Source organism: Haliaeetus albicilla, chromosome 16 (assembly GCF_947461875.1).
Source record: "Haliaeetus albicilla chromosome 16, bHalAlb1.1, whole genome shotgun sequence".
Classification (NCBI taxonomy): domain Eukaryota; kingdom Metazoa; phylum Chordata; class Aves; order Accipitriformes; family Accipitridae; genus Haliaeetus; species Haliaeetus albicilla.
In genome coordinates this window covers 1,841,398-1,869,060 of record NC_091498.1, presented here as the reverse complement: position 1 = coordinate 1,869,060, position 27,663 = coordinate 1,841,398, and the positions used below count along the sequence as shown (strand labels likewise).

Here is a 27,663-nt window from a genome sequence, read left to right as displayed (position 1 = left end):
TGTCTGTCAAGCAAGCTCTTGGCAGCGCTGTTAGCTGCGCTGGCAGCAGAGCCCCACCGCACACTACAGTGGCTGGAGCAAAGGCAGTTCCTTGTCCAGCAGCACCCGCTGAGACCCCGCTGCCAGGCCCTGGGTGAGAGGAATGAGGGAGGACTTCCAATTCTTACACAAAGAGCACAGTGGTCGTAGTAGGAACTGTCCCGCAGCTGAAACTGGAGAAAGAAGCAAGCTGAGCAGCAGCAAAACGTCTTCCCTGTTTATTTGCAAGAAACATTTTGTTTAAAAAAATTACTTTTAGTCTTGATCCAAGTAACACTGCAATCAACAAACATTGTTAAACCAAAGTTCAGACAGGTTGGGCAGCCCCCGCTACAGAGAAGAATGAAGAAAAGATTTAAGAGCAAACTATTTTAAAACTAGAATGCAACATTTGCCTCAAACATCTTAACCAGTGTTTGAATGTTAAAGAAGAAAACAAAATCAAGTGAAGCTGATGGTTCATATAACAGATGTCTCAGCTTTTAACTTCCACACATGGGTAACTTGTAGCCAGTGTCTCTAATTGTGAAATCATAATGCATAGCAATGCAGAAACCTTCCCGAGCAAGGTCAGCCCCGCTCATGGTGCTCGGGTAACAAACCAGCAGCAATATTAGTGATGCCATGGGGGAGGAGGAAACGGTGGCAAGGGATTTCGAAATAACGCGTTTGCTCTATGTGCACACACCTTGGGAGAGGTCTGCATCAATGGTGCGCTAAAGCAGACAGTCTGGGTCGGGGGGTTCCTACACTGGGCCAAGAGTTACTACCTGGGAGGGTCTCCTCGCCTCCGTCAGCTTCACAGGCCCTTGTGCTCCCATGAGGCCGGGGTGCAGTTGCTGCGTGTCCCTGTTTCTTGCAGCCCTGCGAGGGCTCAGCGGCACCAAGGGTTAACATGTGGAGCGAGGAAGAACGCTGCACAGCCAGGGAATACTAATGGGAGCCAGAAGTCTAACAGGAGCTTGCGCTATGCTCTGTCACAAACCTGCACTCAGTGATGACAAATGACTAACGAGCCGTCCTAACCGAGCCGCTCGGCGCAGAGGGAACGCCACAGCCCACCGCAAAATCCAGCCTTCACAGGCAGTGCTGCCAGCTGACTAAAGCACCCCAACCCAAATGTTTGCTAACCCTCAGTGAAATCTAAGGATAAAATTACCCCAGCTAAACAAAGGTGGTGGTAACAGCTGCACAGATTTTAATTCCCTCTTCCGTAACAAGAAGCCAGGCTTGCTTGAAAGCACGCTCTGCATCTCCCGAGAGGGGTACCGATCTCTGCAGCAATGAACGCCCGATGGCTGAACCACTGCACCCAGCCCCTATCTACTGCAGGGGGGACTTCCCTGGGACAGGCAGGAGCAAGAGGCCCAAAAAGCACAAGCCCCGGGGACCAGAAACAGTGAGAGTCCAACAGCTCTCCTCTAACAGCACAAACCACTTTCAGGCACAGTCCCAGGACCACGCCTGATCCATCCCTGCAGCTTCAAAACCTCATTTTCTTGTAGTCTGTTCATCTTACATCAAAATGAAGGGAAATGCATCAGAGGGTGGCGTCACCCAAGAGTTAAGCATCCGGCCATCATACAGCTCACAACAGCAGCTGCAGCCAGCACTGGGCTCTGCCCCTTTGAGGCACAACACAGGGAATATCCTGCTGTCAGCCCTTCCAGTCCCAGTGTGTGGTCCCAGGCAGGCTTGGAGGGAAGGAGCCGTTGGGAGAGCGGGTGCTGGAGCAGCCCAGGAAGGGGAAGCCTGGCTCGGAACAGCGGCTGTGCACGAGACAGACAAGCCGGAGGGTGGCCTGTGCTGTGACGCAGGCAAGCGAGAGGCAAGCCCCGTGCCTGCCACGGAGTCGAGAGGGTATGAGGGTAATGCCTCGATACTCAGGAGAGCAGCAGGCTCCAGTGCTGGTGCCTGAGGAAGACAGCTGATTGCCCAGAAAAATAAACTTAGCAGCAGCCATGACTACATTCAGCGAGGGAACATTCCCTTGCATTCAATAGTGTTTAATCTTCATCTAGCTCAACACAAATCAGTAGTGCAGCAATATAAATACAACCAAGGAGGTTAAAGCCTTTTGGCTTTCATAGCTCAAAAAAAAAGCCAATGAAACAAGTTTCCAGTTTTTAAATTAAACACCAAGAAAGGCAATAAACTGCCCACCCATCCACAGAGGAGCAGTGGCATCCTTCATGCCAGCAAGAAGCTGATTTCTGCCCAAGGACAGGGGGGCAACTCATGAAAGCAGCACAAGTGAGGTAAAGAAGCGGGTATGGGAAAGGACCACCACACGCCTGCCTCCCAGAGCCCAGGCAGCAGAGACACAAGGCCACTTGCTGCTGGCACTCACCATATGATGCCCTTGGGTACCGAGAGTTCCCTTTTCCACCGACTAAAGAACACCAAGTGTGTACTTCGCACTGCACGAAGGGCTCTTCAGCCGTAACAAGAGGCCACTAAGCTGCCAGCCAGAGGGAGCAGCCAGCTGCTGGGAACTGAAGATACCAACCCCTGTTTGCCCGGTTTGTGCAAATTTTAGGGAAAAAAAAAACCCAAACCACAGTATATAGCATTCCGTAACTGAGATATGGTTAATGTCCAGACTCACGGACGGCTTGGCGACCAACAGAAGGTGCTGGGGCCACTGAACAACATCTCACAGCTTTGGAATTAAGCCAGACATTAGACACAGGTACCAAAGGTGGGTGTCCCCTCCCAGCTCTGATACCCAGCAGCAGAGCTTGCTGCAGGAGGGGGTCTCCTAGCCCAGCCAATTACCACAGACAGGTCAGCTTTTCACATCTGAACAGGCACCATGTCATCAACACTCCCAGGGAGAAGAGCCTGACAGTAATTTAGAATAGCTACAAAACCCTCTCCTACCTGCAAGCTGATGGAGTGTGACCACAGTGTTTAGATTCCCCCTCCTCTACACTCCAAAAGCAGCCAAGTGCATGTGAGAGGACAAGTCTAAATTAAAATAGTGCTTAAACCATTAGGGAAGGTGGGAGTAAAAGAGAAGAAAGCTGTTCGACAGCAAAAGTAGCCCGTGGTAGGCTACTGGAGCCTGAAGGGAGCTCGGAGCACAGCTCAAAGCACAGCCTTGACCTTCCTTCTCTGAGGAGCTCCCAAGGCAAGCGAGCTGCAGGTCCATAGGTGTTTCCTCCACTGCAGTCTGAGGTGGGCTAGGAGGGTCCTGCACATTCACAGTTGCTTCAAGTGGTTCTGTCCTGCCGCTCTCCAGATGCCAGCTCTGTCCTTTTCTGATGCTTCGCCTGGGGTTCACAGTTGCCTTCTCCTCCCTTTGATTCCCCTTGAAGTTCAAATTCAAGTACAACCAGTTTTAACTGAATGAAAAGAAACCCACAAAAACAAAGTTATTTTCTGTGAAACGAGTTAGCAGCGTTGTCCTAATCAAACTGGCCTCCAAAGGCCTTTGTAGGATAGGGACGGGAGTGGCCTTTCCCACTGAGCTCCAGCAAAAGGCCACCTGAGGGGAGCTATAGGATTTCCTCCCTCTGATTCTTGGGTTTGAGCATCACTTGTCCATTGCGCAAGGAGCCATTCTGGCTACGCAGCAGTTTCCCTTTTTCACGGTCAGGCCACGTGAAGATGGCTTCATCGCTGTCCAGTTCAGACTCCGAGTGCATCAGGCTAGTGTTGAGGACCTGGGCTTTCTGTCTGCCACCTTTAGAGGAGAGAGATTCCCAGGTTAAAAATACTTTTAATACTGGTCAACCACCTCACCTTACTCCACTCCCTAAGTTTCCTTTTCCTATCATGTCAAAGGGGCAGCCTCATCAGACTTTCCTGTGTCTGTCACTTATTCCTTCAAATGCTGAAGCCAAAGTGATCCTGTTTCAGATACTCTGGCATGACAGAGGTCACACAGACACTTCAAGTATTGCAAAGCACAACGAACAGGTAGGAAAGTAAATTATGTTACCAGAAGGGGCTGGGAGTATACATGGGAGCTTTGTCTCCCTGACCTTGCTCGGGGCATTGCCTAGAAAGCTCTCTGAGGGCTAACGGCTGTAGTAAAGAGAATATGCAGGTGCAAGAGGGAAGATAGCCGTGCTCTTACTACCTTCCCTACTCCCATCTCTGCTTCTCTTGCCTGCAAGGGAAGAGAGATAAATTAGCGGGCTGAATTTAGATTAATGCACAAGGACAGGAGAGACACATTTACTGATATTGTCAGCAAAGGAAATATTTAAATTTAGCTTTTCCTTAATGGAGAAATGCAACATTTCCTCTGTTAGCAGAATGCTCACTGGACATATCTAGCAGGGAAAAAGACTTTAGTCAGCAGCCAGCCTCAGAAGAAGCAAGATGAGTTTAGTTACCAGAGAGCAAATGGTTGAGGCACATTTGCTACAGACTGCAAAACAATGAGCCCTTTCTTTAACAGTGGGGCTCTTCTGCTCGAGGTGACAGATGGTCAGATTAAAGCAGAGTTGGGTGCTGAGGGAGGAAAACACACCCAGTTTTTCTTCAAGGGTATCTGTATTTGTGCAGTTGGGATGGCTGGCTTCTCAGAGGAATTGTCTGATCAGCTCTGTTGCTGCAATGCCCTCCAATGCTGCTGTTAGGCACTGTTCACTTTGCTGGAACACCATTAAATGGGATAATACTAGGATGAGCAGTTATTTTCCACTAGCAAACAAGGATCAGGGACTATTTTCCACACGCAGTTAAAATAACCCCTCCTCTAAACAAAACCAGGATGCACACTCTTATTTGAAACATGTATTTCAGCAGCTGAAGTGCTCCCTGGCATTTGGTGCGGCTGTGCTTTGCACATACATTCCCACATTTCCCTCCTTTCCTGGTCAGTCAGCAGGTGAGCACAGCTCAGTTCAGGTATCAGATACAATCGCAGCAAAAATGCTCCAGCCTGAAATAACTCAATGATCTTTCCAAAGCACCTGACAAGCACTCTCCAGGACAGCAATGCAGGAAAATGCTGGCTAAGAACACTGAAGACAAACGACTGCCTTTCTGGAATGGGCCAACAGGCCTGTAGCCACACAGAGCACTGAGGACTTCATGGGTCTCCCTCCTAAGATAAGCATCTGCTTCCTGGAAAAATTAGAGTATGAGCTAAAGCGTGAAACTTTCAGAGCCTGATGCTCACAAGGGCAAAAATGAATAAATTTAGGAACAAGTCACATGGGGTGGGAGAGTAGGGGGGCAGAAATAAACATCGCTCTCTCAGTCCATGAGTATTTTCAGGTTGCTTTCAAGTGGCCCTTTGCTTACCAGCCAAAGTCGATCAGTTTAGTGAAATGCTTAGTGACACTAAATTCATGCTTTGCTGTAGAGCACGGCCAAGGAATTGCATGTTGGCAAGAAGCAAACTACCAGAACCTGGTGGAAAAAACTTTAGAGCAAGAGAAATTATAGTAAGGACCCAGTTTGGGGCTTCCTGGATCAGACCGGTCTCTGCACAGCTTACACGCATCCACTTACTACTTCTGTGATACGAAGTGGAGACATCAGGACCAGGCCAGTTTCACTCCCAATTTCTAAACCAAAGCAGTTAGATAACTTGACTAAATACCCTGTATACAGATCTGAAACAAGCTCTTAGATCTTCTGAGACTCGTCTGTCAGTGCCTAACATCACGTTTGTTTCACTCTGTGATTTTAAGTCCACTGAGGAAGAGTATTCTTAGTCAGCATTCTGGAAACGCTGAGCTCTTCCCTCTCATGTTTTACCTGCTTTGGGATTTGGTTTTAACTCCAGGCTTTCTTGATCCGTTGCATCCAAAATCTTGTATTTGCTTTTTCTTTTGGATTTTCCTTTTCGTCTAAAGGGGAAGAAAAGGAATTAAGAGGCAGTCCATTTCTAAAAAAGCCAGAAGAAAAAACAACTCTGATCTTCAAAGCTAGAGTACTTATTTCAGATTATGTTCATATCACAAAGCAAAACATTAAAAACATTGCTTTAGTTGCACATTTATAGGCTAATCCAAATCTTGCTTCTTAACTAAACCCAGAGCTCTAGGACTTCAATGTTTCACTTGAAACACCAAGTGACAAAAACTAACATCCCAGGGCTAAGCAGATGACCTGCTGGGATGACGGGTTTGAACCTTTCACCTCCTAATGCAGCTACTTGGCTCTGAAGCACTGATACAGTGGGGGTTATGGCCTCAGTCCCACCTCTTGCAACAGCAGATCACCATCCAGGATAAGATTCCAAAGGCAACCACAATGACGAAAGATGCAATGATCACATACAGCACACTCCACTCTGAAAGCAAAACACCCCAGAGATAAAGACGTTTTGGCACCTCATACAGTTGACAGTGTGTGCTTTAGATGACTATTCTTGGGAAAGAAAAAGGCAGGCCTGACCCTCTGCAGAATTAGAGGCTAGCATCCATCACTGACAGGACCACTAACTCACCTACAGAAGCCAGAGGCTTGAGATCCAGCATGCGGACTCGCTGCACAATAGCATTTTTCAATGTGTGTTGATTTATAAAATTTGCTTTCCTGTGGCAGGAAAGACTCTGTAGAGGCATGACAGAAAAGAGGTGTGATTTATACACTAAGAATGGACTCAACTCTTTTGTGAGTGTTCACTGAGAGGATCTGAAGAGGAGTCGCTCCCCTATCAAATATCGCCTGCCTAGAAGATATGTCTAGCGAGACCAGGGCAGGGACTATCTCCTTGCGTGAGCATCATGTCAGAGATACTGGGAGAAAGCAGGTACCTGTTACTCTGCCTACCCTGGGTTTCAAACACTGTTTGCTTTCCGAAGATGAACAATCCCAGGGAGGTTGCACGTACCACAGTTGCTTTCACCGTCCCCCATCTGCACCCTGATGAAGTTCTCCATCCAGAAGGGGTCACAGACGCAACGCTTGGTGAAGGAGTCACAGCGCCCATGCTCAGAGCAGTTCAGCTGACACGCTAGGGACCAAAATCAGCAAGGTGAACTAAATAACTCGCATGTGAGGCAAAAATAGGACAGTATAGTTCAATAGAGCCAACCCCCCATAGGCTCTAACTTGCATCTAGTCACTCTGTAGTTCATCCATAGCTTAGCCGTAATTGCAAGCAGTAAGAAGTGCAAATGTAAGCACCCAGGCTTCGTGCCAAACTAAGAAGCCCCACCTCACTAAGAACGTAACACACAACATGCTAAGAAAAAACATGATTTATTAGGCAAAATTTAATATAGAAGTTATGGTATTTGTGTATTTGTTAAGTAAATGTTTTTAAATAAGGTTTTGATTTTCAAATTCAAACCCAGCCAGTGAGACAGACAAGAAGCAAACAGATCCTTTAGAGGGATCAAACAGAACCAAAGAGTGGCTTTTGAAGGCCACAAAATCATAAGATCAGGAAGTCATTAAAATAACAACATAATTCTAGTTTAGAATGTCTAGCTGATCAGCAAATATTCCTCACAGGATGGAGCTCATAGAAGAAAACCAGTGCTAATGTAAAATTGTAAAAAAATGATAGCAGGGAAACATTTCCTTCACTTATGCACATGCTGCAGAGAAAACGAGTATGTTCACAGCTGCCAAGACCTGTAGTTTTATTCTTTTCTGTATGACACTCATTTCATTGGCTGTATTCCATTAACACTATATTTTAGTGTCTTAAGTATCAATCTGCTTTTGATTTTGTGAATTCTTATCTTCCCAGCAACATTACAAGTAACCATTTATATGAAGCTGAATAGTGAACAGACAGAATCAATTAGTAAATAACTGATTAATGTATAGTCTAACAGACTTATTTTTCTGTTTCCCATTTACTAACATATGAAAGCTACTGGAGTGTATGTGTGTGTGCATGCAGGTGTTTTTAAGCACGCATGAAGGTCCTTATTCTGGGAGGCATCTGAGAAGGGAAAAGATGTTAGCTTGTACCACAGACTCTTACTTACTGACTGTATTAATTTCTAATGCTCGGAAGATGAGGAAGTCTGACTGTTGTTTCCGTAGTTCGTTTTTTAGTGTCCAGGCTACCTCTCGTCCTTTGAATATCTGATGGGGAGGCTGGTTCTGCACAAAAAACACCATCTTCGTGCTGGAAGTCAGACAAAAATTATTATCTGCTGCTTCTCCAAACATCAGGTAGAGAGCCATTTTCCCCAGTCTGTCATTAGAGGGACTTATTTAGAATCCCAAATTTATTGTAAGATTAGACTTCTGGCTCCATCTTGAAAGCAATAAAGGTAGACCCAGTCATACAGTAGAAAACCCCTTCAGGACATCTGATCCGTCCATATTTTCAAAACTAGGGCTGGACTGTTCTTGAGCTTGCTAATGGTTTGCTAATATCAAGCACATCTTTGAACCCCCAAACTTTAAGGTCCCGCCATTTTCATAATCTCCTCCCTCCCTCACTGTGGGATCCTTAGACCTTACTACACATGGAACTTGGGGGCTCATTTAACTGCTCACCACAAACCTCCAGCATCAGAGAAGTCAGTGAGGGTTTACTGCCTTTTGCAAAGCTTAGTTTGAATGCGCAAAGCGTTAGAGCCAGAAAAAAGCACAGGTGTAGAGGATACTGTATTCTGCATCTTTTATTGCATTAACTTTATGATAGAAGAACTTGCTCCCCTAGGCTTGCTAGCCTTGCAGAGCTCTGTGTATCCTTCAGATGCACAAAAGGATGCAGGGATGTTTCAGATTTATTATTACCAGTGAGCCTATGAGTCAACAGGATATTAGTGAAGCCCTCAGAGTATGTGGAAAAAAACAGCAGCTGGGGGAAAAAGATCTTTTTTAAACAGTACAAGTTACTTTGATAGTTGAGGCAAAAATGGGATCTTAAAGCCATCTGTCAGAAAATAATCTCTGCTCTTTTATAACACTTCCCACTCTTTTGTCTACTTAATAAACATATAAACAGATGAAGCATTAATTACAAGAATCCTTTACTTGCCTTACTCAGTGAAGAACAGTGGCAACTGGCCTGGCCATGGCAGAGATAGAAAGGTATTACAACAGAAAGTGCTGGCTCTTCTGTTCTGAGCTCTTTAGGTTTGCACGGACAATGAATTCTGATTTTACTGCTACAGCAGGCAACGTGGACATGAAGGAATCGATACATTACTGAACTCAGGGAAGTCTAAAGTATAACTGCAGATTTATTGCTGACAAGCTGCCTGACTTAAAGCACGGAAAAAGATTTAAGGGACATGCTTAATCTACCTTAAAACTACTCCACTTTTAGTAGAAATTAAGCGCAATACTGCACTTATTTCAACAGATTACCACTCTGCCCTTGGGAAGCTTCATGCTATGCCACTCACATGCATGTTCAGGCATCCTCAAACACACCTACAGTAACGATGGACTGCCGTTAGTATGGAGATATGTGCAGCTGTTGCTGTGACAACGCTACAGCACCAGTCAGTGAAGTTTTCTGCAGAACAGTGAATTTCCCAGACCAGCCATTTCTGCAGAGGTGGAAAGCTGAACTCGACCGGGTACTTTCATGACAAAGCAGCATGGCCAGGATCCAGCTGGGCTGAACCACCCCTTGTATGACTTGCTGATTGCTGTACTTGGAGCTGAGCAACATTGTCCAGGCAGGCAACATGACCCTGGCCTACAGCCTTTCCTATAAGCAAACTTCCACTTGTTTAGAAGAGACCAGCTAAATAGCAATCAAACCCAAGTTCTCCTTTTCTCTTCAAACAAAAAATTACACTGGTTTTCAACATTTTATTTTACATTAAATTGAAGCAGTTGTGTAGGCAGTAAAGCTAATGTAAAACTACAAAGTTGGCATGCAGGGCTACTGCTAAGGGGATTGCTACACCACCACCTCTGGTGTGGCATCAGTGTTTTACCAAACTACTCCTGTACCAAGCCCCATTATTTCTCCAGTTATAAATGACAGCTGTAGAACATCCTTCAGATAGTCTTCACAATTTTCAAAAACAAGTAAGATTAGCTCTTATTTCACAGATTTGGGGGCAAAAACATTTGCAGCAGCAAACAGCTTTTGAGGACAATGCACCATCTCCAGAGGGGAAAGATGCCCAAGACCTGCTTGGCAACACACCTTCGCCTACCCGAGCAAGCAGGAATATCAATTTTAAGCAACATCTCCATACATTCCGATTATCCAATCTGCTTCCCAAAACAAAACAGCCCTTGGTTTACTAAAGCCTCAAGCAATCCCCCTCCATGTACACTCACAGAAGAACTCTACCTTTGTTCGGTGTACGGCTGGATCTTCTGCACAGTAATGTCCGAGTCGAGGACCCCCAACAGAACGCCTATTTGTCGGATGAACATACCCTTCTGCCTCTCAGTCAGCTGGCTGACATTAACATCCAGAATTATCTCCACAAGGTTATTTTTCCTAGGATCTAGTGACAATGTAGATAATGCAGATCTTTAGCAATTCTTTTTAACAGTCTGGGTACAAGTCAGGTTTCTAGTACCCTTTCAGAATGTTTCTGCTTTGAACACAAAATTACAGAATCTCAATGTAGGAAGGGATACAAGTCTATGACTTTCACAGGTAATGGCAAGCAGTAAGAGTCAGCCCCCCAGAACCACATGAAAACACAATCACATCCTCCAAAACCTTTGACCTTTTATAGTTCTGAGCTGGACTAGACTACACACTTTATCTCAGTACACTGTATCCAGATGAACAGAGGGTTTGCTAGTGCACTGTAGGCAAATGTGGTACAGCACAAAACCCAGCCTCACCAGGTTTGACTTCCACTGTGGTCCTTTCCACATCACTCTCTCCTTTGGCATCTGTTACTCTGAGGTGGAATGTGTAGGTTCCTTCTACCAGATTAGACAGGAGAAGTACAGGATGATGGTCTGAATTATTTAAGACTTCCTGGAAGGCAGAGCAAAATAAGTATCAGGAAACAAAAGGATCAAACTAGCATGATATATCATCATACTTAAGGATATCACTAAAAGGTAACAGGTGCAATGATCAGCTTTACATTTCCTCAGGAGCTGTCAATGCTACCTCTCACTGATTTTTGTGATGCTGCAGACTACCATTTAAAAAAGAAACCTCACCCCAGCTGCAGGGCTCCCCTCATCCCGGGTCCACAAGTAGCTGACAATTCCCTTATCATCAGAGGACTTCGATCCATCCAACTCAGCTGTATTTGTGGGCAAGGTGATTACAACATTACCAGCAATCTTTGCAACTGGTGGCTTGTTTATCTCTAATCAAACAGAAAGAAAGCAGTTGGAGAAAAATCTGGTAACACCCAATCAAAAACTACTGCATTAGGTCTCCACTGTAACCCCGAAATCCCTATCTAACCCTGGGGGAAGAGAAGGGAAATCACATACCGTGGGATTCAGCTGAAGATACTGTTCCCCCAGAAAAGGTTAAACCCCCGACTTAAGGAGGGCCATTTTGGTGCTGTCGACATTATTTTTCACCCATTCCTTACTCTTATTGTGCCTCTGAACACAGGTTTTGCTGAACTGCTCAGAGATAACCTGTGTCTCAGGCCGCTCTGCTCATGGCTGGACATACCTTCTTTGACAATGACGTTGACCGAGCTTTGGCTCTGCAAGTTCCTTTCATCTTTAACTGTTAGAGTAAACTCATATGTCCCAACTTGAAGGCCTGTTACAGTGGCAATGCTGCTGTTGGCATTCTCCAGCTTGACACCATCTGGGCCCCTAACCAAAGCACAAGAGGATCAGTTTAAACTTTGCATAGACCATGGGAGCTAGCCTCACAGCGAACAGGATGCTCAGGCTCAAGGCAGAGTTTACGGGGATGCAAACAGACAGTTGCTTGGAAATAGAGAGTCCATGACAAAAAGCAAAATTATTTTCATAGAATCATAGAATGGTTTGGGTTGGAAGGGACCCTAAAGATTGTAATTTTCTCCAGTTATGGCAAGATAATCAGAAGAGGAAGTGCAACATCCAGAACAAAAAGCATAATTTCTGGTGGTTTAGTATTTTGGTTATTTTTAAACCAGGGGAGCACTGATACCAGTATTTAAGTAGGGTTTACAAAAAGTGGTACTTTCAGCAAAATTGGCTCGTGAACTGCACAATAAGCCATTTTTTTTTTAAGAACAGGTATACAGCAAAAATAGTTCCTTCATTTATAAGAGCTTTGCACAGACTTTGCATTAGCAAACAGAAAAAGCTACTGCAAGTTGCTCATAGGCTTTTTCCTGAATTCCCTAAAGCACTTCAGGGAATTTAGAACCTGAAGGGAAGCATGACAATGAGAAGAACACTGCCTCATTCAAACATACTGAAAAAACTTCAAGTTAGAAGACCCTGCTGTTGTTTGATTACAAGAGTCACTCTCTTCACAAGACCAAGACCACGTGTGAATCAAACATGGTTGGTCTCCTTTACAAGCCACAACCATGCTGAGAACAGGAATCAGGCCTAGAGATGAAGGTAAAGCTATTTCTAATGCTCAAACAAAACTCCATGTCTCCCCAGTAAATCATAAATCCTTCTCTCATTCTAGTCACTGGTAAAGCTTATCAGGCCCAATGTGACCAGGATTTAACACAAGGGATGTATGTGGGGGTGTGTCTTGTTTTAAATGAAAGACCCAGATACTTGCGTAAGAACAGTCCAGAAGATGCTACATACTGTGTTTTTTCCCAAAGAAAAGAGACTATCTTCTGGTCATCTGAGCTCTTGCTGCCATCTAGAGTGGTGCTGTCCACAGGAAGAGTTAACTCTTTATCTGGACCAGCATCTGCCTTTGGGGGCTTATTGTTCTCTGAAAAAGGATGCAATATTTTTTCATACACATGCCATAAAAGGTTGACCTTAAAACCCCAGCATTAAGAATTTTCCCCATGGTCCCTAGTATATTTCTTGCCCACTGTCTCAACCTTGTAGTCAGAGAAAGTGAGGTTAAAAGCAGTTAAGAGTTCAGATCAGTGTTTCATTCAGACATCTGCAATAAAATGAGAATGAAATCTAGGAGTTCTGATTTTTGCTCTTGTTCTCTAAGTACTACTCCACTTTTCCTGCTCTTGTCCCAGGACCTAGCACTGTGGGTAGAGACAGCTGCTTGGAAATACAATCCTGCCATTATGGTGAGATAACTTCAGTTAGACTACATTGTGTAAAATAAGAGAACAGCCTAGAAAGGTAATATGCTGTCCTGGTTTCAGCTGGGATGTAGTTAACTGTCTTCCTAGTAGCTGGTACAGTGCTATGTTTTGAGTTCAGTATGTGAAGAATGTTGATAACACTGATGTTTTCAGTTGTTGCTCAGTAGTGTTTAGACTACAGTCAAGGATTTTTCAGCTTCTCATGCCCAGCCAGGGCACCTGACCCAAACTGGCCAACAGTGTATTCCATACCATGTGACGTCCCATCTAGTTTAGGAACTGGGAAGGGGGGGGGGCAGGGATTCGCCGCTTGGGGACTGGCTGGGTGTCGGTCGGAGGGTGGTGAGCAATTGCCCTGCGCATCATTTGTACATTTCAATCCTTTTATTACTACTGTTGTCATTTTATTAGTGTTATCATTATCATTATTAGTCTCTTCTTTTCTGTTCTATTAAATCGTTCTTATCTCAACCCAGGAGTTTTACTTCTTTTCCTGATTTTCTCCCCCATCCCACTGGATGGGGGGGAGTGAGTGAGCGGCTGCGTGGTGCTTAGTTGCTGGCTGGGGTTAAACCACGACATATGCCTAGAAACTTTCTTTTGTTCATTTAGCAGTAATATACCAGCCCAGAATGGTCCTAAATTAGAGCAGCTTTTCTGAAAGCAGCACACAGCTACCATAAGGGCTAGAGTATGTCAACAGATTGATGCTCACCTCTAACCCCTGGAATAGAAGTGGCAAAAGCAGCTAAAGGCAGCTTACCTGGCTGGACTATCACAGTGACCTCTGCAGTGGACTGGTGCCCAGCAGAATCAGTCACTATTAGCTGGTAAGTGTAATCACCTTCTTGCATTGCAGAGAGCTGCAAGACTGGTGTCCTCACCCCCTTAGAGGAAAAATATATTCATGTATTAAAAACCATCCTTACACAGATGATGATGAACCAGAAGACTCTGCTTCTAAAACAACTATTATCAGCAGATTCTAGGGGCTTATTACTAACTCCTGCTATGGGGCCAGAAGCCTGTGCCACTTAAGCATGCAAGACACTTACAGCTAAATTTATGCACAGGAACAAGGACACTGTTTTGGAACGTAACAAGTGTAATGCCATATAGGTGTTCAGACCTTCCGAGATTCAATAATTAGCAACTCAGGCAAAACCTCTGGGGAACGCTGTGCAAATCGTACACATTGTGAACCTGATTCATGGCCTTTCTTATTCCATAAATGTGACAGTAGTAATAATCTTTAAAAGAAAGCAAGTTCCAGCTTTTACTGTTTAGGACTGAGGAGTGTCTGGCCAGTATCAAAGTTTAGACTCCAAGGTCCAACTCAAAAGATCCAGTCCATTGTGTCTGCCCAGCTTAGGAAACACACAACCTGGCACAATGGGTTATCCTGTGCATCTAAATGCCATCCTGACTGATAGTTACCTAAAAGATCACACAGTCTGGCTTCCATACCTGCTGATAGCACTTAAGCATCCCTACTATATCATAATTGATTTAGCTATCACTGATGTTCTGAGAAGTCAGCAACTGAACAGAGAAAGAACACACTTCCCTAGCAGCCACATAAGTTAAAGTGAGATACATGGGTGTGACCACGTTGTGCTGAGACCTGTTGTATGGGACATCGGAACCCAAAGCCACGAAGTTCCCATCTCTCTCAATCATCCGTTCTTCAGCAGTATTTAAAACTGCATTGCTCAAGAAAGGAAACAGGATGCCAGTGAAAACCTACGGCTAGATCGGTGCACCAGCTCAGCCACTAAGCCAATACCAGCTTCATGTGGATTTAGTTGTAAGTATATATTTAATTATCGCATGCTTGCTCTGTATGATTATAGGCAACATTTGCTAACAGTCAATTAAAAATTGTTTGATTATAGAAAAAAAAACCAGCTAGAGAGTAATCCAGGTTAAGTACCAGCCACCTGCACTGACCTGCATCTCCATCACCTTCCCTTTGCTGTTGGGGCTGAGCAGCCACTCATAGCTGACAATGCTGTGATCATCAGTGCTCTGATTCCCGTAGAGGGTGATGGAGTTCTGAGGCAGGGTGATCACTTGGTTTGGGCCCGCGTTTGCCACTGGAGGATAATCCACTGCTTTGTTCACAGTCAAGTTTGCAGTGGTTGAGTTGCTGGCACCATCTGAGTCCACTACTGTTAGACTGAAGAAGGGAAAAAAAAGAAAAGTGAAAGCAGTGACAAGTCATGATTATCAGAGCTGAATACAAAACACTGGCTGGAGTTAACTGAAATGCAAAAGAAGAGTTAGAAAATTAAGACACTTTTAAGGACAGGATAGTAATTTTTTTCAGAGCAAAAAACACCTATTGTTTGAGGCAACTGTCCTTTTCCTGAATAGACTCTCCCCCCAAATGCCCAATTATCAGCCACAAAGCGATGCAAGAAATTGAATAGTCACATCCAACTAGTTCCAAGATAAAGCTAGTGAAAGATCATCAGCTTTCACGTACACAGTTGTGATGGAAAAGACCTCCCCGAGTATGACACTGCCTCCCAATAGAAGGCATTCATTAACATGGACACAGAAGTTCATTACTAATCCACAAGTGGCCTGAACACAGTATGCCTCTTCAGGTAGGCTAGTACCACAAAATAGAACTGCTTTTTGCTAAATCTAGATCTGACGATTGATCAGATTAGTTCATATACCAACTGCTTAAGATGAAAACTGTTCAGTTATAGGTACTCAGGTTCATTTTATTTTAAATAGATCTGCTGATGCAGTGCATGGACATCACACCAAAAGGCATACAAAAGGAAAAACATAGAAGTAACATGAAAGTAAAATGAGCTACTATCTATTACTCAGGTATGTGCGTAAAACCATTAGGCCTCATTCACTTATCTGGGACAAACACATTGCATTTAAAAACTGGATTTAAAGACTGCATTTCTTCCTAAGCCTTAACCCAAACAGTTCAAATTTGACATTTCAAGAGACATTTTGTAGCGCTGGCAGACCATTTCTTCCCTTCCACCATCATCTTAAAGCAGTGCTACAACTTGAGAATAAAAAGTAGCTTGATAGCTTATCTCTTCTGAAGTGAAAAGCTATGAAACTACCTGAAAGCGTAGGAGTGGAGAGAAAGAGTGTATCACAAAATAAGAGTTCTCTCCCTGTTGTTTGTTTTTGTTTGGTTTGTGTTTTGCTGTTGTTTTTTTAAAACCAGACTAACACTTCAGGAATCCAGAAATCTTGTACATTTTACTCTTAATGGATCAGAACTGATCAACTCCTCCAGGTGTAACCTACCTGAATGTGTAATTCCCAGGTACCAGGTTGGTCAGCGTCAATATGGCAGTATCGCTAGAAACCTTCTCCTCCCGCAAAGGACCCTTCAGTTCTTCCCAGTGATAGCTGACAATTTTATCATCATCAGTACTTTCTGTTTCAATTACACAAGAAAATGCACATACAAGGAGTTGGAAAATGCTGCTTCACAAACCCCAGACGTTCAGTCCCCTACTTCAGTACTGGGCTTAGTGGGTAAAGGCATTTTTGGTCCAAGCCCAGAGGTCTCCATCATGCTCAGATACACAAACTGTATGTTCTCTTCTACCCTGTTCATAAGCATACTCAAACACCCTTAATCCCAGGTTAGTAGTGTACTGGGAGAAGACAAAAAAAAACCAAAACAAAACACTAACAAAATAATACTAGTTGGGAGTAAGACAACCTGAACATATTTAAAGAAACTCCTGAAAAACTCTAGTGCAGGCCAGGATCAGTAAAGGTGGTGTGTTAGCTAACACATTTGAAGCTTAACGCAAGAGGCCCGTAATTTTGACTGACAGTAATTTTTTTTCATTCTAAGCAGCAACCTCTAGAGCTTTTCCTTTTTTAGGAGATTGGCTCAGGCCAGTGCCCTTCAGAAGGAAACATGGAGAGGTGCATATTCCCCTCTCCTGGCAAGAGAGACTGATTCTTTTCACTGAAGTGTTTGACAGCATCACAGCCAGTTCCTCTTAAACTTTATCCAAAGGGCCAGCCCAGAACCAAACACACAGAAACCAGGCTTGCTAGACTACTGCATATAAAACTGCAGGTACTCACGGCTGCCATCAATAACAGTTGAAATGGTTGGCAGTGAAATCTCCTGGAACTGTGGGGACACGATGGCAACAGGAGGCTGATTCACCCGAGGCTCTGCAACAATAACCGAGCTGTTACAATGACATCTACAGGCAGATCACGACAAAAAGCCCTGGCCAAGGAACTCTGCAAAACTACTCTGCCTTTGTGCGCCTGGAGTAGCAAACAGAATACATATTGCACATCCTCTTCCCAGCCCTATCTACGCTCTCAGTCCTGCAGTCAGCAGCAAGTCCAGGAGAGGAGTCCAAAGTGTGGAACTGCTGTGCCACACAGCTCCAAAACAGCCACCGATCAGACTGACTGCAGAGAACTGCACAGTCAACAACAGTGATCTATGCTTTCAGCAAGTTATGCACCAATTCAGGGCAACAGTGCTAACCAAAGGGATTTAAAAAAGAAAGGAAGTGAACTGCCACCACACTAGTACTCTGGAAATGGCTGCACTGCATCAGTTGTCCCATACTGGGTCAAGCATTCAAGCACAGACCATTCTAACAGAGCAGCACCTACAGCTTCTTGCCAAAGTTTGGCTGCTGCTCTGAAAAATGAATGATTTTGATGCATGCTGCCAGCTGCAGATTCACTGCTTATAAGGAAATGATCGGCAACAGCATCCAGAAGGCCAGCCACACACCCTTGCTAATTTAGGGAGCACAAGAGCACCTCCTTGCCCACAAAGGTTGTATGAAGAGTCTTGCTGGAGCGTGCAAAATAAAGGGTTTTTTGCATAAAAGGAAATGCAGAACCTGTGGTCACCTCTTTATACAGGGCATCTAAAAAGTGAGACTTGGTGAGACAGTCAGCACAAGCTACTATATCTACACCAGCTCATCTGCAAACCCTGTCTTACAGTAAGGAATGAGATTTGATTTTACCTGCCTGTGGTTGGGAATGATATTCTTTACTGGACAGGGAAGAAAAGAACCTCTAAAGGAGCTTCAAAGCCCTGGCTTCCTTTCATTTTTTGCTCATGCTGCTATAAGCATTTTACCAGGTTACAGCTAGTTTTTATTGAAGCAGTGGCCTTCCAGTGTGAGGCATTTGCCAAGCACTTTTGTATCAGCATTCCAGCTCTTTTATTGAGTGGTTGGCCTGTATGCAGTATAGCAGAAATAGCTATGTGTATTAGCAATAGTTTCACATCTCAGGAAATGACTTAACACACATACATATATACCAAGTTCACAGCACAACAAATTTTCACTACGTTAAACCAAGGTCCAGTCAAATAAGCAAAACACCATGACACAGGTATCATGGCTTGTCAGAGACAGATGAAGTTAAGAAAAGACAATTCCACCAACTCACTTGGATTCACTGTTACATTCACGTAACCCTCTCCATGTGCATTTTCCCCATCAACGACGACTTTGAATTCATACAGACCAACAGTAAGCTGGAAGTAAACACAAAAGATTTACCTTCAGGATGGTAGCACCTTGTCAGGAGCTATTAGAAGGTCAAGTTACCATGCTTTGGCACAGTAGCACATTAGCAGCATAAAACACAGGCAATTATGCTTCAACCTACGCATACACAGCAAAGGAGGGTTTCCATGACAAAATGGTATTACATATCTTTTAGTTTACAATGGCTATGCAGAAACCAAAGACTAATATTTCTTTCTACCACAGGATTGTCAGTCAAGCTTTATTTTCTAGCAACAATAGGCAAATAGAAGAGAGATAACAGAGATTAGTTCAGGTTGTCTGGCCACAGGAATCTGTACTAGCAGATTGCATTTGAGATGAGAAAGGCTGCATGTAAGAGAAGAAAAATATCTTCTTGTGTGTTTTTACAAAGGAAAGTATTTCTTCTCTTCCTTCTAGGTGACATGAGTCAGGCAGTCACCCCCTCATCATTCACTGCTGAGCCAAGATGAGAGGGCGAAGGACTGGGTGCTGGACAACAATCATGATATCCAAAAGGCTGAAACCCTGACAGAGATAGACACACTCCTTTCGAAGGGCTTTTCTCTGCATGATATTGTGACAAAAGCCTGTAGATTTTTTCTGAGTGCAGCAGAATCCAAGATGCTCAGAGGAATGTCTCAAATACAAACTGTATATTCACGCAATATTTAAAGCCATTTCCTTGTTAAGAATCCCCATGTGCAGAAACTGGCAATTCTTTCACTGTTAGAGCTTGTCTAAAAGCAGCAGGCCAGGGACATGCTCCAAGGTACTCCACAGCTCTCATTAATGGAATCAGCAAGTCCCTTTTTCTGTGAGTAGTAGAAGGCTTCAGACCTAAACAGACCACCACACTGTTTCAGTAGCAGAAATATTCACAACCCATTGTTAGTGTTAAATTGTGCCATTTGTATGGCTTGACACACTGCTTGTAGGCAGCTTTTAGATCCTGAAATCAATTTCTTCTTTCCCTCATGCCAGATCAATCTCCTTCTTATAAGAGACTTAGAAGAAGGCTTGCAGTCAAATGTTGGCTGCCTGCCCATCATGCAATTTCCTATTCATCCTGAAATCACATACAATTCTTTCCTGGCTGCCAGGGTCCCCGTCTTCTCCACTTGGGATTTAACACAACAGGATACGAAGCAGCAAAAGCTTTACCTTAGATAACTTAAGGGTCTGGGAGTGTTTCCCTTCCATTTCTCCACTGTAGTCTTTTGGATGAGTAATCAATTCCCACTCATAGGAATAAGTGGTTCCTTTAAAAAAAAAAAAAAAATTAGTCCAGACATTTCTTTTTAGAAGACTGCCTTTCTGTCATGCTAAAGAAAAGCAAAGGTATTAAACATTTACAAGGCACATTCTGCTGCACTATGGAGAAATGAGACAGCTTGGAATTTGGGCTGCAGCTTTTTGGGAATATACCCAGGAAGAGAGACAATCTGTGCTTCTAAACACATTTACTCTGGAGCCAAAACCCATCCTTCAACCTCTAAGGCATTAAAGAGCTTTGGAACAATCACAGCTCCAGGATAATAATAGAGAAAAGTCTTATCATGCCCTCAAATCCTGCAGATACAACATAATGCCAGTTTTTGAACAGGAACGCATCTATCCTTGTTGCTGCATAACATGTTACATGGTTGCCTCTCCTCTGCAGTCTCCCACTACCACTGTGGACAGAGCTATAGATAAAAACTTTACAAACACCTGAGAACAATTTGCATGATGAAACAAGGAGTGTATAGAAATGTGTTCCTCAGCATGTCAACCCCCCAAATCAGATTTCAATCCACTAAAGGAGAGATCACTTGCTAAGACAGCTCGTCACCTATCAGCAAATACCACGAATAGATGCTGAAGATCCACTGCTTCCTCAGATACCACTTTGAGAATAGGCCATCCCCCAATTCTAATGACTTTGTAGCACTTTTGATGTTTTTTGTGTCTTGCTATTTTCTCTGAGAGGCAGCATGAAGTAATAGCACAGGATGAAAAATTTCTACAGGAAAGTGTTCTGTGACAAAAGACATTTTCAAGACTGTCCTTATTTAATGCAATGTATAATGTCTATTTGCCATTTCACCATCACAAGCCCTTAGCAAAAATCCCAGGGAAGCCTTACGAGGTGGTGGTTCAGGAAGCACAAACGCATTCAGCTGAACTTCATTCTTTGGCAGGGTCACTTCGACGCTGTCTCCAGCAGAAACTACCAGCTCCTTCATAACTGAGAGGGAGAAACACAGAATCAAAAGAGGAACAGAAAAAAAGTTATATACGTACATAAAAACCACCTTGGTTTCACAGTCTGTTGACTAAAAACCAGCTATAAATGGCCGTATTTTGTAAACATACCATCATTCAATATAGCTCCCGTTTCAGGTTTCGCTCTCATTGTTAATGCAAAAGCACTAATGGGGTTTTACAATTTTAAGGCAAGCCCAGAATCTCTCAGTCACCTCTTTGCAGGTACTATGCAGTTTCTACTCCTTTTCTGAAGAGCTGAAAAGTGACCCTCAGGCCCTGTACAGGGGAATTTATTCATCCAGGTCCAGCAGGATGGGAAGGGTTTTACCTGACAGGTATTCAGCAGAGAACCCAGCTGCAGTCTCACGGCACAGCAAGACAAACACTGTTATTTACCAAACTGCAATTCCAGATCTTCACAAATATATGAAGAATCTGTGGTATTTCTTTTTGAAAAACTGCTTGGGGGCTAAGAGATTTTAAAAAAAAAAACAAAAACAAAAAACCACATAGCTACCACACTGAGTACGGAAACTCGAAATACAAATCTGTTCCTTCTATTTATATTTTCTTTTCAACCCTGCTTAAGAATTTTCTTGCCACTCCATTTCATATAAACTGACAGGTAGTTTGTTGTTAAAGACTACAGGGTAAAGACTTGAAAACTATGGCCAGTGACTTTTTTTTCTGCTTGTTATTAGCAATAAGGTAACCAGAAAGTTGACCACGTTTCTTAAGAGTACCTCTCGGCCTCCTCTTCTTCCTCTTCCCTTCTCATTTGCTTTATTTTTGTCTTTTTATTATTGGGCTTGGGAATTATGCACAGAAAACAAGAAGTAAAGTTGCTTCACCCTAGTTTGACCCTGTCAAAGACAGTGTTTCAGAGATATGTGCAAAAAATCCCAAGTTAAAAAAGACAGAAAAATATCGTTAAACATTTAGCCTTTCTTCCATCTGTTTATTAGCTACTGGAATTAACCAGTTAACTAAAAGAAAAGAAATTCATCAAATTTTTTTTCCCCTCTCAATTACTGCTGATCTTGGGATATAACAACCCCATCGGTCTTTCAGCTGCAAAGAGTTCCAAGGCAAAAAGAGATCTGATCTCAGTAGGGAAAAAAAACCAAAAAAAACCAAAACCAAACAGACAAAACCACAAAACACCGCTCGAAAAACTTCCCTTCACATCATCTTTGTATTATTTAGCAAAACGAGGAGGCCCTGACTATGTTACTTTTCTAACACAAGCCACTGAAGATGTTTAAAATATATTTTCCAGTTTTAGCTGGGGTAAGCCCTTAAAAAGAATACTAGCTTGTTAGCCCACGCATCCAATGAACTTCCTGCCAAAAATGTCTTTGGATGCAGCATTTCCTTTACACTTCCCATTTGTTCCCTTGTAAGGGAAGGAACCCTAAATTCAAAAGAAATTCAGCTGTGAACACTTCAGCAAACTGGATTAACTGAATTCTGAGACATCACACAACCAGTATACACCGTTCCCTGTATGTATGCATCCTTACAGGGTGAGCTAATGGCCTGGGTGAGTTAACAGAGCTGTCCAAAGTGCATTTTGGCTTTTATACATTTTCAATAGTTTGTTTTAAGAAATACCAGTGTGAATAGAAACATCTTTTTACTGCAAAACAAAGCATAGGCTAACAGCCAAGTACACTGCTCTCCGTGGTTGAACTGTGCATAGACATTTCAGGGACAGAAAAGAAAAAAAAAAAAAACCAAACAGTTACACCCCATTTTGAGCAGACATTAAGATTCCTGCTCAACTTGATAGACAGCAGTGTGTCAAGACTACTGAAAGAATGCTTCATGGGATTATGCCTTACATCACATCTCAACCTTCACTTTGGGAATTAAGATACCACCACTACTTTCAAGCTGTTCTTGGAAATAGATCCAATAGTCACATGCAGATTTATGATGCCAAAGTCCCATTCTCAGACCTCATGCGTTAATGGGGTCCAACCAGCACATGTGCTGAAGCATGTATCTTAGCTTTTTTTCAAGGGTACCATAATTTCTGAAATTATCTCATATTTTTCAATGCTGCAATGACTTGTCACCAAAACCTGAATAGATGGCATTTGCTGGAGCACTGCATGTTCTCACCTGGCGTGGTGGCAGTAGTACTTGGTGATGCAGCAGTGTTGGTCTGGATTGTAGAAACACTGCCATTTGTGGGAACTCCACTTGGCACAGAAGTAACTGTCTGCATCTTCATTGTGCTTTTCGCCAGCATGGGGCTGACTGTGGGCAACACATCTGAGGAGTGAGGATGGATCAAAGCATCATCTGGCTGCCCAGACTTCTCAGTCTTCCCTGTGGCTGTCAAGCCCTGTGCCACAGGACTGGAGAATGTAGCCAACACTGATGGTTCTGGTGCAGATGTTCCTGTGTGGATCTGTAAAGGAAAAAGTTGTCTTTCTTTGACTTGAATACTGAACGTCAGTTTTGTTTTACTGTGTTTAAGTTGCACTTCACATCCTCCAGTTTGGGAGGCTGAAAAGTCCCTGGTTTGTTTTTCCCAGAAGCAGGACATATTACTGCTTCCTGTTCTCTCTTCTGAATTGTTTCTCCATGTTCTTCCTCCACAGCAGATAGGCCATTTCTAGCTCAGCTGAACACTGGTTAAGACCATAGATTTAACTACAGCATCTTAAGTACCATGGCTGTTGATATGGCAAACGTGACAGACGATCTAGGTTCAAAGTTTCAGTGAGCAGAGCTAAAAGAACTGAGAGATGGTATAAGACAGAAGCAAAAAAACCAGGTACCGGGAACTGGGGTTCATTTGGGCCATTTATTTTGGCCGCATATTCCTTTTTCTAAAGCCATGCAGTTGGCAAGCACAAAGCAGGAGGATTGCAATGGCATTTTTATGTAATAATCAAATCATTGCAGCAAGAGGAAATTTATTTCAGAATCACTCTTCAAAGCACGGTGACCTGACACAAACAGTTCCCTGCGTGCATGCCACAGGAGATGCTGCTGGGGCAGGGAGCTGAGCTTGCGGGCAGAAAGTTTGCCCACATCCATGTAGGATGAGCTACTTTATTGAAAATAATCAAAGTGGCAAGAACAATTTCCCTTCTTTCATCAGGAAATCCCTTTTACAGTACCTAGCCCCATTCCAGTTCTTAGCCTGCCAAGCAATACTCTTGACAACTTACCTTCCACTGTGAAGTACATATGTATAGCACATTTTGTTGAGCTAAGTCTATTTTGAGAACATCTGCTAAATATTTAAAATGGAGCAATTTACCATCTTTGACTTGGAGCTGAAATGCCCACCACTACTCCCCACCAGAGGAGCTGATCAAAATCTCATATTGGAGGAAATATTCTCAAGCTTTTATACTATGCTGTTGGCATTCAGTCCAGGAAACAGAACTGGAAAAACACTCTAGACCATGGTGGGCAACATCCTAGTCAGTAAACGGGCTGGGCTTCAGAAAACATTGAATGCCAGTTGTAAAAATAAAGCCACCCTGCACGTACTGCAACAGCCAGCCAGGCCAGGAGTAGCAAGGAAGGCATTGAAGGCTCCTCTGCAAGAAGGCTTTTTTGCAATCTTGGGCAAATCATTTCCTCTCTGCATATCTCAGCTAACTTCCCCTCAATCACAGAATGTAAAACATCTCAATTCATTTGTGTGTTTGATTAACATCTGAGCTTTATGGACCAAAGAACCAAGCACTATTTGTTACTGTTACAGACATAAGCTGGTTTTCCTCTATTTGCTTGCTTGTTGATAGGCTCCCTTTATCTTTAACAAAACTACAAATTCTTTGGAACAAAGATGCAGGCAAAATCTGGCGTACTGCTCTGTGCTGCTCTTCATCGGTGGCCTCAGGACAGCTGGCTGTCCCAGGCAGTATCATCTTACACCCATTCATAACTCTGGTCAACTCAAGATACTGACTTCCTTTTACCAAGTATGCCAATAAGATAAAGTTAGAAATGCTGGCATGAGAGGGGAACAGCTAGGCAGGAGACAGACTTTTTAGGAAAGGCATAGGAGCAGAAAATCTCCGTGACTTCACACCACTATGGGAAACCACTTTTTGCTTAGCAAAAAATCAACGCAGACAGGTCACAGGAATATCTGTCACAAACAACATGCAGGAGACCAGCATCTGCCCGCTGGGCACAGCAGCCGAGCCTCCACTTTGCTTGGTGATATTTTCAGTGAGCCAGATGCTTCCTTGACTCCCTTTTTAATGCCTAAAAAACCCCTTTACAGTTAAGAGAGATCCTCTTCCTCCCAGAAGTCTTCAGGATGAATTGACAGCCAAATGTCTGTGGAGAGCTTGAATTAGATAAGCTTTGCCTGAGGCAACATAACAGTCAAAAATGCCTCTAATGCTTGCAAGCTGAGACATTTCTTATCTTTACTCCATAACCCTGAATTCTTTAAAGAACAGAAGATTTCATTCTTGGGGATAAACGAGGAGGAGACTAGAAGTTGCCAGCTGTCCTATCTGATTAGTTTAGAAAATAGAGAGAAGTGGCATATTGGCCTGAGTGAACGTAGGAGTGTCAGACACTTTTGATTCCAACCCCTAACCACCTTTGGCCTGGGACAAGTGACCTGATCTCCCTGTCTGAAAGTCCTATGTCTGTAAGATGGAACTAGAACAGCTATGTGCATCAGAATCTGCACTGAACCTAAGTTACTTCAAAGAAAAATACCTGTGTCCTGGAATTTTCTTTTCTTTTTTAATTTAAATGGGCCCTACTTTGCTAAGCCTGGTCTGAATTTACAAAATAGGCTCTTTTCAGCTTAGACTGTGTCCTTAATTGTTCGCACTAGGTGCCACGTCTGTGAAGATCCTTAAGACACAAAAATGTGGGTAATGTCACAAACCATTGCAGAGTTAGTGCTGGCTGTGAAGAAAGACCTTTCCTCCCTCCTCGTAGGGTAAAAAGCACCCAGCGCTAGCAGGAAGCATGACAGCAAGAGTCAAGCACTGGGGTTGCTAAGGCCAACAGTAGCCAGAATTGTGAGTGCAGGAATGAGGTCTCTGGCTCTGTTGTAACAACTCCCACTTTAAAGGCTGTAGCCTTTTCCAGTCTGCCTGCAGAGCTCCTGCAGTGCTGCAGCAGCCCTTCTCATCAGCAGTGCTGCGCTTAAATACTTCTCCTGATTGGCTATTAAATGCATTGCTATATTTTAAAATTGACAAGTATTTCTACAGCAAGGCAGAAAAAAATTGGTGCCTGGAAAATGTCACCCACTTTAATGGAAAAGCACAAATTTCTCTTCCTTAGGTGAGGACTGAAGAGCAGGGTGCACTGTGGTTTATCCTGGTACACTCTCCTTCACCCATCTCTGGTTCCATAGCATGAATACAGTAAAACCACAAATTAATGCTAGCTGCACATTAGCAAATGACATTGCAGATGGCTATGGAGCTATCAGAACTGCAAGAGGAAAATTAAAACTCAGTGAGGCAATGTTTTCCTAAAACTGTCCCTTGACTTCTCCCTGAGTCTCTAGGAGCAAAGGAAAAGATTTGCCTCCCACACATTCAGTGCTCATCAACAGAAGAGGAGAATAGGCACATTAATTTCTTTCTCCCCTTTTAGAAAGGAGTTAAGAGCCACTTTGACCTCAGACATCCTTTCTCACTTCAGACGTTTGATGGTCCCAGTATGAACTGCTTTGTATGCAGTAATGATCCAGTATTCTCCCCACCTTCCAGCCCACCTGCCAAACCTTCTTAAAGAATACAGTATTAAATGCACAGCATTCACCCGCTGAAGCCACACGCTCCAGGTACTGGACCAAATCTAGCCCAGGTGAAATTCTACTGATTTCAGCATGTGTGTAACTTTACTTATTTTTGGCCCATAACCAGCCCAACTTGGAAAATTCCCTGCTTTAGCATCTCCCTCCTGGAAAGGCTGGCCACGTCCCAGGTACACAGCCTTGAATGTTATATCCTTGGCCTAAATTAAACTGCTCTAATATCAGAAATGCAAGGACAGCTGCATAGCTTGCCTTATATTTTGCAGGTGAAAGTTGGATGGTTCAATAATCAAGGAATTAGCCTAGGGCTGAGTAGAATCAGCTTCAGCTCAATACTCCTGTTAAGGTGGATTTTTAAATTCTTTCTCCTCCTCAAAACTCTATCCTAAACCTCAGAAACATGACTGCCAGGAATTACATAACAGCCAATATATTTACTAGGAAGTTTTTATTTTGATGAACCTGCATTTTGGCAAGACATACTGACCTTCTTACTAGCAAAAACCAGTAAGGAAAAGAAAAACCGTTCCCCAGCACACATCCAACAGTGCAACTAAATGGCAATGGGAGCACTTCCTAAAGATGGGAAATCCTGGATACTCGGCAATATTCAGAAGCTGATTAATCCATGGAATTTAATACTTGCAACCAGTTTACTGGACAGGCACTGAGCAGTAATAATATGACAACTCAGAATGCAATGCTGCAAACTGAGCAAGCAGGGAGATACAACAACTATTACCCAAGAACAACAGAAGACATTTAAGACTGGCTGCAAAGAAGTCTCCCCAGACACTGCATGCATAACAACTGAGAGAATGGGGTCACTGTATAAATCTCAAATATTAGGAGGAGGAAAGAACAGGCAGGGTAGAAATGTTGCAATACTGCAGGGAAGAGAGAAAGCTATGATCTTGAGTCAGCCCTAAATGCTGTGCGGTTCTGGAAAAATCAAACATTTGTAAAGTTTTAGTGCATGATTTCA

General features: G+C 43.4%; 1 protein-coding gene across 2 annotated transcripts in view; it reads right to left on the bottom strand.

Annotated features, from left to right (window-relative positions):
* Positions 1 to 230: 230 nt before the first annotated feature.
* Positions 231 to 27,663, bottom strand: part of KIAA0319L (KIAA0319 like) — a 36,797-nt gene continuing 9,364 nt past the window's right edge. Inside the window, exons 4-21 of one of the 2 annotated variants that reach the window (XM_069802906.1) lie at positions 23,036 to 23,327; positions 20,787 to 20,888; positions 19,823 to 19,920; positions 18,558 to 18,645; positions 17,208 to 17,300; positions 16,407 to 16,539; positions 15,066 to 15,294; positions 13,879 to 14,002; positions 12,643 to 12,775; positions 11,549 to 11,697; positions 11,077 to 11,228; positions 10,747 to 10,885; positions 10,238 to 10,397; positions 7,953 to 8,095; positions 6,842 to 6,964; positions 6,208 to 6,298; positions 5,761 to 5,852; positions 231 to 3,727 (exon numbers count right to left, since the gene is read on the bottom strand). In XM_069802906.1, the coding sequence (XP_069659007.1) occupies positions 3,540 to 3,727; positions 5,761 to 5,852; positions 6,208 to 6,298; positions 6,842 to 6,964; positions 7,953 to 8,095; positions 10,238 to 10,397; positions 10,747 to 10,885; positions 11,077 to 11,228; positions 11,549 to 11,697; positions 12,643 to 12,775; positions 13,879 to 14,002; positions 15,066 to 15,294; positions 16,407 to 16,539; positions 17,208 to 17,300; positions 18,558 to 18,645; positions 19,823 to 19,920; positions 20,787 to 20,888; positions 23,036 to 23,327 (2,529 nt within the window). In that variant the 3' untranslated portion in view covers positions 231 to 3,539. The remainder of the gene's footprint in view (positions 3,728 to 5,760; positions 5,853 to 6,207; positions 6,299 to 6,841; positions 6,965 to 7,952; positions 8,096 to 10,237; positions 10,398 to 10,746; positions 10,886 to 11,076; positions 11,229 to 11,548; positions 11,698 to 12,642; positions 12,776 to 13,878; positions 14,003 to 15,065; positions 15,295 to 16,406; positions 16,540 to 17,207; positions 17,301 to 18,557; positions 18,646 to 19,822; positions 19,921 to 20,786; positions 20,889 to 23,035; positions 23,328 to 27,663) is intronic. The other variant, XM_069802907.1, reaches the window with a different exon arrangement.